The sequence below is a fragment of the Aspergillus lentulus genome (genome assembly GCF_001445615.1).
Source record: "Aspergillus lentulus DNA, contig: Alt05, strain: IFM 54703, whole genome shotgun sequence".
NCBI lineage: Eukaryota > Fungi > Ascomycota > Eurotiomycetes > Eurotiales > Aspergillaceae > Aspergillus > Aspergillus lentulus.
Genome location: NW_028322121.1, coordinates 255,775 through 269,790, shown reverse-complemented (window position 1 = coordinate 269,790; position 14,016 = coordinate 255,775). Strand labels below are relative to the sequence as shown.

The window sequence follows — 14,016 nt, the reverse complement described above, 5'->3', positions numbered from 1 at the left end:
AGGCATAGTGACTGTATGCCACCCGGTCAGGCGGTCTATTATGCAAGGAAAATAGCGGTGTTGTAGGCCAGCAACTGCACGGATGATCACTAACTGCAAATCATAGTTCGATATCCAGGAGAGGTATTAAAGGTCAACGCATAGACCCTGCCAACTTTCGTCTGTCCACAAACGATAAGCCGCCATGACGGTCACCGAGCAAGTCGCCATAATCGGCGCGGGACTCTGCGGTCTCACGCTCGCCTTGGCCCTGCACCAACAATCAATTCCATGTGTCGTTTACGAAGGGCGGTCCGTACCAGAAGACATCGGCGGCGCCGTCATCCTCTCACCCAACGCCCTACGAATCCTAGACGAGCTACACATCTACAACCGCATCAGACCCCTCGGCCACGAAAGCGAGACCGTGCTCTTCCGAACGGAGGACAACCAGTTAGTCGACTCGTACGAGATCGGCAACCAGGCCAGATACGGCTACAAGGGCCTACGGATATACCGCTACGCACTCATCAATGAGCTCCTGGCCGCGTTGGCCAAACGTGGTATCCCCGTGCACTACGGGAAGAAGTTTGCGCATATCCGCTCCGAGTCCGACCACGATGTGAGCTGGGAGTGGGCGGATGGGAGTATAGGCCGCGCAGGCTCGCTGGTGGGCTGCGATGGGATTTACTCCCGTGTGCGCGCCTACCTCTACCCAGAGCTGAAACCACAGTTCATCGGCATCGTGGCTGTCGCGGCGGCCGTCCCGACCAGCTGTGTGGGCGTCCCGGAGGGGTACGGGCTGCCTGTGACGATCATGAGCCAGGCCCATGGCGGATATATCATCGCGCCGCAGCTGTCTGACGGGTCGGAACTGATGCTGGGGCGGCAGCGGCGGTGGCCGGAGCTGAATCGGGAGGGGTGGGAGGCGCTGGCGGCCAATGAGGACTGGTGTATTGATTTCCTGAGTCAAGGGGCTGAGCACTTCCCGCCGATAATCCGCTCGAGTGTGGCGAATATCCAGCGGGATAAGATCAATGTCTGGCCCTTCTACGTGGTCCCGCGGCTGGACAGGTGGGTTTCTGATTCTGGCCGCGTCGCGATCATGGGAGATGCCGCACATGCGATTCCACCGTCTTCAGGACAAGGTGCTAATCAGGTCTTGGAGGATAGTTATACCTATGCGCTGCTTCGGGGTCAGTGCATGCCGGGCTCAACGGGACACGCCCTGCGTCGGTGGAAGGAGGGACGGCAGGAGCGGATTGACCGGCTGTTGAAATTTGCAGACGAGATGAATCGACGCCGCATGACGAGTGTAGCAGACGGTTCGGAGGATAAGCCTGTTCTGACGAAAATAACAGAGTATCTAGACTTGGACTGGGTGTTCAAGCCGGATTACCGGGGGATGGTCAACGACTGGGTTCAAGGTACCTTATCCGCTGGTGAATAGCGCCAGTCGAATGATCAAACACAAAATGCATAGGAATCTGCACGCTGCAAGGGTTGACACTGTGTAGATCATGTATACCTTTCCATGTTATTGCTACACCGAGTGATGTATCATGCATGTCAGTAAGGCGGCCATGCATTTGCAATACAATAGGCGATGCTCTTCTGTGCATCATGCATGCCATGGACATGGGACTATGTAGCGGTGAAGAGTCTTGAGCTGCTAGGAGCAACCAGCAGCCAAAAGGGCCGTAGAAGAAATAACCGTACAAACGCGGTGTATTTCTCTCGAGAGATCAAGTCCATCCAAGGCACACATAGCGTAAAGGCGGCCGTTCCAGCACCCTCAATGACAACTCGGACTGTCACAGCAACAGCTGGGCTGCGAGCAGAACACATTCCACGCGGCCCCGTGGAAGTGGCTTTGAATTTCTTCGAACCCCCAGCGGACGGGGCACCTCCATTCCAATATGCCCAAGAGCCGCCCCCCGGCCAGCCAGCCTCGAACTACACCCAGCCAACAGTGCACGTCGGCCTGAGCGATATCCGCGGCCAGGAAGCCAACTACAGCCTCGACCAGGACGCCTTCCAGTGCCTCCAAGGCATCCAGTCCCTATCGGACATTCCCTACGAGACCTTCCTCTCCGACGACCAGATCAAAGAGATCTACTACCCAGCAGCCGAACAACTCCTTCTCGAGCGCGTTACCAAAGCCCGGAAAGTGGTTATCTTCCACCACGTCGTGCGCATGGACCGAGCAGAAAACCCTATCAACTGTAGACCACTCCTCACCGTGCACGCGGACCAGACACCGCGCGCCACGGTGGCCACTATCCGCCGGCACATCACGGATTCGGAGGAGGTCGAATCGCTGCTCCGAAGCCGATACCGCATCATAAACGTGTGGAAGCCGATCAACGGAACCGTCGAGTCCTGCCCGCTTGCCTTTGCCAGCGGGAGCTCGGTGGAACCGGCCGACCTAATCCCCATTGAACTGCGGTTTCCCGATGAGATCAGCGAGAGCGTTGGGGTCAAGTATAATGCCAAGCAGAGGTGGTTGTACTGGTCTGGGATGGGCAATGATGAGTGTCTCCTGTTGAAATGCAGTGATTCTCTCGAGGAGGTACCCGCAGTTCAGGTCCCTCATTCAGCATTCATAGACCCCCGGTCGCCTCCGGGGGCAAAGCCCCGGGAAAGCATAGAGATTCGGGCGTTGGTGTTTGGTTGAGGACGTCGATGAATGTCAGGAAGACTATTCAGCAGGGGTGTGGTGGAAGAGTGGAAGGCTATGAATGTGCTTTATTTCTACAACGAACTTACTATCTGTATGTCGCTGACGCATTTCATATGCTATCTGGTAGTACAACTGGAGTATTTAGCCTGCTCTCAATCTTTACTGCAACTTGTGACAGTCAACATACTCTTATAGATCGATCGGTAACACTGGGAGTAGAGTGAATAAGGAATCATCTATTGAATCCTTTACGTAGGGAAAGACAGAAATCTCTACCTGTAGGGCTCAGTCAGATGACTATAGATTAGATGATAGACTATACCGCTATTCTTCGACTTGTACGGGCTGAGTAGCAGATCATGGATCGACAAGTGCAGAAGCGCAGAAGCATACCCTCTGATTCCCTAAATGGAGAAGGCAGATGACCTGTATTACTGACCGCACTGCCTTAGGAATGCAGCATGTTTACTTTTCAGGGAGGCCAAAAGATCGTCCTCAATAATCGTTGCATGGCTGAGCTGAAGCGGCAGCGTGACCTCATCTGCAAGGGATTCAGACTATTAGGTCGTGATGCATCCATTTTTTTAAATGAAAGGCCCCTATGCACTGGTCATCAGTACCTACTCTCGGGTAGCTATCTAACAGCATCACTTCACGTTGGAATTGCAAAATGTTGGAACTCGCAGAGATCAATCTGCAAAAGTATCAGATTTCAGAACTGTTTGGATTTCTCCCAGCGCAACCTCCTTTGTCCCGTCTACCTCACTCTTGCTACCAGATCTGGGAGGACACCCTGGACGAGTTTGCTTCGCCTTGCAAATATGAAAGTATTCGGCAGCAGATGGATAATATGCCAGTGCTATCCACGGAGGCTTTGGCCACAGAGCCCGAGTGGCGCAGGGCGTATGTAGTCCTGTCCATAATGTCGCAGATTTACATTTGGGTCGGCTATCAACCAAGCAAGGTGGGCCTGATCTGTCTAAATATCATATCCCAATAGCTGACAGCAGTGCAGAAGCTTCCGAGATCTCTCACTCTTCCCCTTCTAGAGGTGTCTGCACACCTTGGGGTCGAGCCCTGCGCCTCTTACGCTAGCTTTTGTTTATGGAATGTACGCCCCGTGCCGGGTCTGGACTATCCGGACGCAGATGTATACACCAATCCGGAGAATCTGACCATCATCAATTCCTTCACTGGGACCAAGGACGAGGAATGGTTCTTCTGTGTCTCGGCGTCGATCGAGGTCATTGGAGGCCGTATGATACCCAAGATGCTGGACGCCATTGACGCTGCTCGGAACGGACGCCGTGAGCAAGTCACCGAGTTCCTAAACGAGCTCGCCGGTTGCCTTGCGCAGATAGACGCCACCCTTGGCAGGATGTACGAGAAGTGCGCGCCGTCGGTGTTCTACTATCGTGTGCGCCGGTTTCTCACTGGCAGCAAGAGCATGGGGGGAGTATGGTACGAGGATATCGACAGGCCTGGTGACCTGCGCAGCTACGCCGGGGGAAGCAATGCGCAGAGCTCTCTCATCCAGCTCTTGGATATGGTGCTCGGTATCGACCACTGGAACGAGGGTGGAAATAAAGCATCCACGTCTGCTGGCTCCTTTCATCGCCAAATGCGTGGCTATATGCCAGGACCGCATCGAGACTTTCTCCAACTAATGTCCCGCGTCGCGAATATCCGCCCCTTTGCTCTGGGTCACCCGGCCGGCTCGGATATTCGAGCTGCGTATAATCGCGCTGTCACCGCTCTGGGGCAGATTCGTCAGAAGCATTTGGTCATGGCTGCACGGTATATCATTGCCCCTGCCCTGAAGGAGAACGGCAAAGATGGAGTAGAGGTCTTAAGAGGGACTGGCGGAACCGACTTTATACCCTTATTGAAAGACGCAAGGGACAGGACCGTTGAGAGGATATCTTCCGGGGTTTGTACAAACTGTTAGTGTGCTGATTCGCTTGTGATTGTATTGCGCTATGTCTCTTGCCTACTTCGGAAGATCATACATTGCTCCTTCTCTATCCTGTCGGTAATAGATATATATGCTGGACACAATCGGTGTTATTCCCCCCTCTTCAAAGCAAACGTCACCCGGCCTGGATCCGACATCCACGAATCGACAATGGAAAGACCGCCTGGTACACGGTCAACTAGCGCATGCCATTCCTCCATTGTCCGCGACAATGTCCCAAAGCATGCCAGCAGGTGCATATTCATCGCATTGGCCATCGACAGGCCACCCTGACTACCCACGTCAATGGCATCATCGATCAAGAGGATGGACTTGTTCGGGGTCATTGCCTCGGCGAGATATCCTAGGATAATGCAACAGTCTCTGTACTATGTCAGGTCTCTGCTCTCTAACTGCACCCGTTCAGTCTTACTCTGAAGTATGGTCCATCATGATGCAACTCGCCAGATAGAGGTCTGCTCCTTTCACTGGCTGCTCGGTGCGAAAATCATGGTCTTGCCATTTGACTCTCTCAAGGATTTTTGGGTCAATATCTGTGCTAACCGTAGGAGGCTCGGCACCGTAGTCCTGGACAATGAACGACATACGCGGATGCTGCTGCGCAATACGAATGGAATGGTGGCCTTTCCCTCCACCGACGTCGACTACGAGGGCATCAGACTTTAGCTGACTGAAATCGAAGATGCTTTCGACAGTCGTTGCGGCCGATCGTGTGTGCCATTGCATCGCCCAGTCGAACCTCTCCCCCAGTTTTTTGTCCGATGAGCGGAGGAAAGCGTAGAAAGACTGGTCCGCTAGACATCCTCAATTAGTACCTAATCCATGATTAACGGATCAGAATTCCTACTCCCGTACGCCATCTGAAAGGCCGTTTGGTGCCTATGGCCGGGGATCTGCCCACCATTCTGCGCTACGTATCGACTCAAGTATGCCCCTGTCATGAGACCAACATCGGACCTGGAACATGAGCTATAGCACTAGATGTACGGACAAGGTCACTGACATATGATGGACCCAGGCGCCCCCGCTCGTGCCTAGCAGGAAAGCCGACCTACTGTTCAGTCGGTATGTCTCAGGAGCTGGCTCATCAAGAATGAACTCTGCCACGACCTCCCGCAACACACATCCTACATCTTAGTCAGATTTGTCGGAGTAGATACTGTGGAAGACGTACTGAGTAGCGATTTCGAAGCCCCGGACCGTTTGACTAGAGTTTCCAACGGCGTGGCGCTATCACTCTCGGAAAGAAATTGGAATATTTTCAAGTCAAAGAGAAGGCATATCGCGATACTGCCGTTGTAACCCATTGCGACCCGGTTCGTCCACATCTCTGGGGGAGTCACCAGTGCATCAAGCTCCCTGCAGGCGGACGATATCGTCGCCATCTCCTCCGTTGGCGTCTCTCCGGCTTGAACCTTGTCCATGTACCTTCTGATTTGGCTCGAGATACGCGAGCCCAGGAGTTCGATCTGGCTATTCGTCTGGGTCATTTTGCCTTTAATGAAGTTATGATGCGCAAGCAATAGAGAATATGAGAGGACTGGCCGTGTAGGCTGAAAAAAGGCGGGAAAGAGCGTGTTCCTCGAGTGGTGGAGAATCAGGTGCTGCCCTTGCTTTATGTAATATATAGTTCACGCTTCCCTTGAACATCAAAGTCCTGCTCTATCTTGGTCTTCATGATACGTAGTGGGCCTACACCCTGGGGTCGTGTCGATTCATCAGATGCAAGGGCGTCTGCATGTGGCTCTGCGACACGCAGTCACCTAATGGCAGATGAATTTCGACTAATTTGGAATTGGGCACATTAGGTACGTATACCTGTCTACTCAATGACTTTACTAACTACTCCTGGCGGCAATCTCCGAGCTGAGCTTGTACATCGGTTGAACAACTGACGCCTTACAGGACAGATGCATACATGTACATCATTAGAGGCATCCACACCGCTTCTTCGCCATGGGCAACTCACAGATAGGGCTCCTACAGCCACAGCTGAGGGATCTCTTATATCCTCAACCCTGACAAATTGCGCCACAGATTTCTACCTCAAGGGCGCGGAATACTCATCATGACCACTATTGGCGCATCCAATCCAAGGGCAGTAGGGGACGGAGTCTGCTGCCTCTTCCCTACAATCCACAACGTCAACCTGTCGACTAGTGATGAAGGAATTAAGACACTCGATTTCGACCCATGCGTAATTCGAGCACTGAAAACATCAGGCTATGAAGTTCAATGGATCCTTTGCGCAGCATGGGCGATAGCTCTGTCGAGATATGTCGAGGCAGATCGGATCCGGTTTGCGTTTGATACCGGTGCCGAAAGACATATCTGCAGTGTTACTCTCGACACGGAATCTCCGGCAGGTACTTTATTACGGGGAAATGGATGTGATTTGTCCGTGTGGAGCAGGACCGAAGCCGAGGCTATCAACACAGGAGTCTATATCCAAGATTCACCCGACGAATGTGACGATTTCAAACAGTTACACGGAGTGAATATAGTGGGACAGTTTCACGGCTCTCATCCTGTTCTGCAGCTTGCCTACCGAGGTCACTTGCTGTCGCCGTTTTATGCCAAAAATCTCGCCAATACTGTCGGTCATGTCTTGGAGTGTATCCTGGAAGAACCTATTCGGCGAGTCGGACAGATCTCCTTGTGCTGCCCCATTCAGCGACAGCGTATTTTAAGCTGGCAGAAGAGCATCCCATTGCGCGAGGCCACGCATTCCGCCATATATGAACTCGTAGAAGAGCGTGCTGCGCAGCAAGCAAACGCCCAGGCAATTGAGGATACCGATGGCTCCTTTACATACGCGGAACTTGATCAGCTGTCCTCTCGCTTGGCAGCGCACCTCGCGGATAGACACGATGTTCGCAGCGGGACAATGGTCATGCTATGTGCCGCTAAAACGCGATGGGTGATCGTGGCCATGCTCGCTGTAAACAAGGCCGGGGGATGCTTTGTCCCCTGTGCCCCCGAGTATCCAGCTAGTCGTCGGCATGCAATGGCAGCAATCTGCGGGTCTAGGATCGCCATCGTCTCAGCCGGATACGAACACGCCTTTGATGGAATTGTCAACGAAACTCTCGTCGTCTCGGCGGCTACGGTGGGCACATGGTTGGCAAAGCCACGAGAATTTGCGACAAGCTCGACGGACCCGGCGTACTGCTTCTTTACGTCTGGAAGTACGGGCGAGCCTAAGGGATGTGTTGGTTCTCACTCGGCGCTCGCAGCAGTTGCCCACCAGGTTCCCGCACTGCACCTCTCGCCTGAGAGCCGCGTGCTCCAATTCGCAAAACTCGGGTTCGGAATCTCTTTTATCGAGATATTTTGCACGTTGGCCGCGGGGGGAACAATCTGCATGCCGTCCGATCAAGAACGAATGAATGCGCTCACCGATGCCATGAACCGGATGAAGGTCAACTGGGCTCTCCTCACACCAACAATGGCAGAGTCGCTGGATCCTGCGTCTTTGAAGACATTGGACAAGCTATTTCTGGGCGGGGAAGCGCCGAGTGAGGCCCATATTCTCAAGTGGGCGTCCAAAGTCGAGCTCTTTCAGGTTTACGGGACCACTGAAATGGCCGGGGTAACATGCGTCTCGCAGCAGATCACCTCCCCCCAGGCTCGGCGGACTGTCGGCAGCCCTGCAAACACCCGTGTGTGGCTTGTGGATGTCAATCGCCATGATCGACTGGCTCCTATCGGTGCCGTCGCTGAGCTTCTGATTGGGGGACCAAGTCTGGCGGATGGATATCTGGGGGAACCCGAGCGTAGCGACGCCTCGTTCATCTCAGATGCTCCTTGGATGAGCGGGTCTGCGCTCGAACCCACGATGCGTCGAGCTTATAAGACTGGTGATCTGGTACGTTATAATGAGGACGGATGCCTCAGTCTGGTAGGACGGAAAGGCACACAGGTCAAACTGCGTGGGCAGCGGCTGGAGCTCGAGGATATCGAGTGTCAACTCACTCGGGTACTACAGGATTCAGAAACTCTCTCCAACGTCCAGCGAGTTGTGGCTATGGTCATTGAGCCTGAGATTCTAGTAGCGGTGCTCGTAATACCAACTGGCAAGCCCATAGTAAGCAACGGGCTGCAATTCCACCCGATCGATGCTGGACAGATGCTTTCGGACCTCGAGCATGTCCAGTCGAAACTATCGTCCTTGCTGCCCAGTTTCATGGTGCCGCAGCTGCTCCTTCCACTCACGGATCTGCCAAAAGGCGCTACAGGCAAAGTCGACCGACGCACGTTGCGGCGCCAATTGAGCACCATCCCGTTCGAAGAATTACGTCGTCTGGCAGGAGTCATGGTGCAAACACAATCCCCTGAGACTGACGCGGCGCGAACCATCCATGCTTTGGTCTGTGAGGTTCTCAAGCTGACCTCAGACAAGGTTGGCATGGGGGATAACTTCTTCCACCTCGGGGGCAATTCCATGCGTGCCATTCAGATGGTTGCTGCTGCCAAACGCCGTTCTGTGCAGCTGACCGTTGCGGATATTTTCAATCATCCCGTACTAGCCGACCTTGCATCCGTTGTTGGTACAGCAAGTGATGCTTGCCCTTTGACTGTCAACAGCTTTGCCCTTGTCCGCCCCCCTGTGGAATGCGAAAGAGATTTCCGCCGAGCGGTTGCCTCCCAAATGAACATTGACCCTGCCATTATTCAGGACGCATATCCTTGCACGCCATTGCAGGAAGGGCTCATGGCGCTGACGGAAAAGTGCCCGTCATCTTATCAGTGCAGAGTAGTCTGCCAACTCAAGGACAGTGTCCAGATCGAGGCGTTCAAAGCGGCCTGGGAGGCCGTCGTAGCGCAGAACGACATCCTGCGAACACGTCTCGCTCTGGCACCATCGCAGAACCTGATACAAGTCGTCCTCCGTGAGCCTTTCGTGTGGGATGCCCCACAACACCGAATGAACTACCTGGCCCAGGCGGAACCAGCGGTCATGGGGGTGGGAACACGACTTCTCCATTGTTGTATTTTAGACGACGAACCCAGTGGCCCAGTGTTCATCGTGACCATCCACCACGTGCTATGCGACCGCTGGTCAATTAGACTGATGCTAGAGCAGGTGCAGTCAACCTATCAGAACGGTCATGCCGTCCAGCGAAACACTTTTACTCCCTTCATTCAATACATCCAGCAGCAATCACGAGGTTCCGACGCCTACTGGAGCACCAGCTTCACCAATCTTGAGGCGCAAGTATTCCCCCCACTTCCCCAACCTGATTATACGCCCGTTGCCGACGGAGAGTTGCGAGAGGAGTTTCACCTGCCCCCACGAGTAGCCCGAAACTACACTTTGCCCTCATATATCCGGCTGGCCTGGGCGCTTGTCATCGCACACAATACGGCCGTGGACGACGTGGTGTTCGGCGAGACGCTCAGTGGAAGGAACGCCCGCCTCAACGATGGTCATGACATTGGACAAGTCGTTGGTCCCACTATCGCCACCGTACCCCAGCGCATTCGACTCGACATGACCAAGTCAGTCGACAAGATCCTGGCAGAGCTGCAGGACCAAGTGGCCCATATGGCTTCCTACGAGCAGGCAGGTCTCCAGAAGATCCGCCGAGTTTGCCCAGAGGCTGAAATTGCGTGTTTGTTCCAGAGCCACCTGGTCATTCAGCCGGCGGCCGACTTTCCAGAGGACATCTTTCGCAATGTACAGGCGACGTCCGTCTCTATAGGCGGCTTCCTGTCGTACGCGCTGGCGCTTGAATGCTGTCTGACGGAGGACGAGGGCCATATGACCATGATTTCTGGTTTTGATAGTCGCGTGCTATGTGAGGATCGTGTCCGGCGACTACTCTCTCACTTTCAAATGGTCTTGCGGTGTCTATTCGAGGACCCGTATCAGCGGCTGGGTGACGTGCCCAGCGTAGGGCCTGCCGATCTTGACCAAATCTACGCCTGGAATGCTACTGTCACCGAAGCTTCGCAGCAGATCATCCATGAGGTAATTCGACAACGGACACAAGAAGCTCCCTCGGCCCCAGCGATATCGTCTTGGGACGGAGAGCTCTCCTACCAGGAACTGGAGAAGCGGTCCAACCAGGTGGCAATGCAACTTGTTGGGAGGGGAGTCAATTTAGGCAGCTTCGTCGCGATTCTCTTCGAGAAAAGCAAGTGGACGACTGTGGCCATTCTTGGTGTCAGCAAGGCGGGTGCCGCATTCGTGCTCATGGACCCGGGGCAACCGCACCAGCGACTGTCTACTATTGCTCGCGAGTCTCAATGCACGTTGATAGTTTGCTCGGAGGCGACCAGGGCTCTAGCGATGGAGATCATATCAGCGGATCTCGTGGTGGGAGACGACACGGTTGACATTTGGGACTGCGAGGTGGATTTGGCTCGACTGCCACAAGTAAACCCCCGAGACGCGGCATACGCCGTCTTTACATCAGGCTCCACGGGAACCCCCAAGGGCACAATCATTGAGCATAGCTCCTACTGCACCTCGGCCAAGGAATTCACCGCCTGCCAGCTGGTAGACAAGCACACCCGAATGCTACAATTCGCTTCCTACAGCTTCGACTGTTGTATCGGGGAGAGCATCAGCACGTTAATGGTAGGCGGCTGCGTCTGCGTCATCTCGGACGACGACCGACAGAACGCCCTCGCCCGTGCGGCCCGCGACGCCGGGGTCACCAACGCGATGCTTACCCCGTCCGTAGCGCGCCTTCTGCGTCATGAGGATATCCCCTCCCTGCGGGTGCTGTCGCTCATGGGAGAGGCAATGCGGCCCGCTGATTACGACTATTGGGCGGAGAGAGTAGTCCTGATCAATGGGTACGGGCCCACCGAATGCTCCGTGGGCATTTCGTATCAGCAGTACCGCCCGGGCGTACATGTACGGGACATAGGGCGTCCCCGCGCCGCGGCGGCCTGGATCACCGATCCTCGCGACCACGATCGCCTGGTGCCGGTGGGCGCCATCGGGGAGCTCCTCCTGGAAGGTGACCCTGTGGCACGCGGGTACATGAACAATCCGGAGCAGACAGCGGAAGCTTTCCCCGAGATTCCGGCCTGGCTTCGCGGCATTCGGAAGACGCCTTATCGGATTTACAGGACGGGTGATCTGGTGCACTATAATGAAGACGGCTCCTTGCGGTTTGTTGGGCGCGCAAATGACCAGATCAAAGTACGCGGTCAGCGGCTGGAAAAGGGAGAGGTCGAGACGCAGTTGCGCCAGTGTTGGGAGTGGACGGACTGCTCACAACCTGCAGAGGTAGCTGTGGATGCGGTGACGCCACTGGAGAACGCTGATCGTGTTTGTCTCGCAGCGTTTGTCGTTATCCATAGCAATACTGAGGAGACCCAGGACATTTGGGCTGCTCCGGATGCAGACTTCTGTCGACGGGCAGCCGACGCAGAAGCACAGTTGCAACAGCAGCTGCCGCACTTCATGGTCCCCTCGATATTTGTGCCGCTCACACGGATGCCTCGAATGGCCAGCGGCAAGATTGATCGGCCATTGCTGAGACGCCGCATCCAGTCCATGTCTGCCGATGAACTCCGCACATTCTTCCCTGCCGTTGCATCGAGCCATTTGAGCATATCCCCGGAGGAGGCGTTTCTGCAGGAACTCTGGGCACAAGTGCTTGGTCTTCCAGTTGAGCGAGTGGGTGTCGACGATAACTTCTTTCACCTTGGCGGCGATTCGATCGCGGGAATGCAGGTCGTCTTGCAAGCGCGTGCCAGGCAGCGGGTATATACACTGCCAGATATCTTCCAGTACAAGACCATTAGGGCTCTCGTTCAGCATACAGCTATATCTGAGAGCGATACCGGTCACTCAGAAACTTCAGTCCCGAACAAGAGGTCGAGTGACGTCCAAGCGTGTAAACAATTACTGGCCGACGCTGGAATAGCAGACCGGGATCTTGAAGACATATATCCATGCGCTCCGATCCAGTGCGGAATGCTGCTGGTTCAGGCCAGTTCACCGGCTTTCTACCATGTAGCCTTTACATGGGAAGTATTCAGCGAGTCCGTCGAGACTGTCACATCAGCTGTTCAACAGGTAATCGCGCGACATGCCATATTCCGCTCCTACTTTCTTGAGCCATCTTTTCCCGAGTGTAAACAGCCCAACCTGTCGTTCATCCAGGCTGTCGAGCGCTATAAATCCAGGGAAATCCTCATCCGGCCTGTCGCACAGCTGGACAGCTTCCCAGGTGATTTCCAACCCTCATTGCGGGTTCCATCCCGGTTTATCATCTACGAGGATGCTTCAAGGGTCTGGGTCCGTCTGGACATTACCCATGCTCTATGGGACGGAATTACTTCGCTAATCGTAGAGCACGACCTCGGTCTTGCTTGTCAGAACAGATTACCCTCGCGCCGCCCTCCCCCATTCCGGAACTATATCTCGTACATCCAGAACCAAGACAAGGCGGCTGCCTCTGCCTTCTGGGAAGCGCAACTGTGCCAATTCGAGCCATGTTACTTCCCCCCACTTACGTCAAACTTCTCCCATGACCAAGGCACCTCTCAGTGTCGTCGATTTGAGATCGACGACCACGCAGCAATAGTCACATACTGCCGCCGGTACCACATCACCTCCCCCAATCTATTCTGCATGGCATGGGCGCTTGTCCTCCGTGTCTTCACGAACCTCGAGACCGTCTGCTTCGGGAACATCGTTTCGGGGCGCGACATCCTGCTGGAGGGGATCGCAGAAATGGCGGGTCCATTGATAAACTGTCTTCCATTCCGCGTAGACCTCAGCCGCGGGACAGTCACCCAGGTCCTCCAGCAGATATCGTCCGACTACGGGGCCAGTATTGCGCACCAGACGTATCCTGTGGTGGAGCTTGCACACCATACCGGCCGCTCCCCAATGACCCTGTTCAACACACAGATTTCGATTCGGCGACAAGAGCCCGCGGAACGGGAGGTCAATCCGCGCACCCGCTTGCGATCCATCCAATCCCCTGAACCGCAGGAGGTGAGTCTGAGTCTGCTATAGCGGAGTATCTGGTATTATGGTTAACTTTCCCAGCGTCTCGTTAGTGTCTACATGGTTATAGAAGAGCAGCGCACCCGCGTCGAGCTCTGGTACTGGAAACCTAGTGTATCTTCAGAGCAGGCTGCCATCGTCGAGACATGTTTCCGCAACGCAGTATCCCAGATACTGCATTGCGCTGAGCAGCCTGCCAGGAGCCTGGATGTCCTAACCTCGGAACAGAAACCGAGGATCTAGGGCTTGTCTCCCACCTCAGTCGCCACTACAGTCCGTAAATGCAGGAGGTCTGGGCAGGAGTGCTGGATCGCTCGCCGGGTGATGTTGCGCCAGACGATCAGTTTTTCCGTCTGGGAGATGACTAGATGAAGGCAGAGGGCTGTTGGGTTGGCGAAG

General features: G+C 54.7%; 4 protein-coding genes across 4 annotated transcripts; 3 read left to right on the top strand and 1 right to left on the bottom strand.

Annotated features, from left to right (window-relative positions):
- Nucleotides 1-184: 184 nt before the first annotated feature.
- ALT_2795 (uncharacterized protein) lies at nucleotides 185-2,656 on the top strand (the record flags this gene model as incomplete). Its single annotated transcript, XM_033559206.2, has 2 exons — nucleotides 185-1,406; nucleotides 1,632-2,656. The coding sequence occupies 2 exons, from the start codon at nucleotides 185-187 to the stop codon at nucleotides 2,654-2,656; spliced, it is 2,247 nt and encodes a 748-aa protein (XP_033415097.2).
- A 676-nt stretch (nucleotides 2,657-3,332) lies between these two features.
- ALT_2794 (indoleamine 2,3-dioxygenase) lies at nucleotides 3,333-4,610 on the top strand (the record flags this gene model as incomplete). Its single annotated transcript, XM_033559207.2, has 2 exons — nucleotides 3,333-3,626; nucleotides 3,678-4,610. The coding sequence occupies 2 exons, from the start codon at nucleotides 3,333-3,335 to the stop codon at nucleotides 4,608-4,610; spliced, it is 1,227 nt and encodes a 408-aa protein (XP_033415098.1).
- A 116-nt stretch (nucleotides 4,611-4,726) lies between these two features.
- ALT_2793 (sterigmatocystin 8-O-methyltransferase) lies at nucleotides 4,727-6,127 on the bottom strand (the record flags this gene model as incomplete). Its single annotated transcript, XM_033559208.2, has 5 exons — nucleotides 4,727-5,000; nucleotides 5,050-5,431; nucleotides 5,485-5,594; nucleotides 5,641-5,764; nucleotides 5,812-6,127. The coding sequence occupies 5 exons, from the start codon at nucleotides 6,125-6,127 to the stop codon at nucleotides 4,727-4,729; spliced, it is 1,206 nt and encodes a 401-aa protein (XP_033415099.2).
- A 578-nt stretch (nucleotides 6,128-6,705) lies between these two features.
- Nucleotides 6,706-13,860, top strand: ALT_2792 (nonribosomal peptide synthetase 12; the record flags this gene model as incomplete). Its single annotated transcript, XM_033559209.2, has 2 exons — nucleotides 6,706-13,605; nucleotides 13,660-13,860. 2 exons carry the CDS (start codon nucleotides 6,706-6,708, stop codon nucleotides 13,858-13,860), a joined length of 7,101 nt encoding a protein of 2,366 aa, XP_033415100.2.
- Nucleotides 13,861-14,016: the final 156 nt, after the last annotated feature.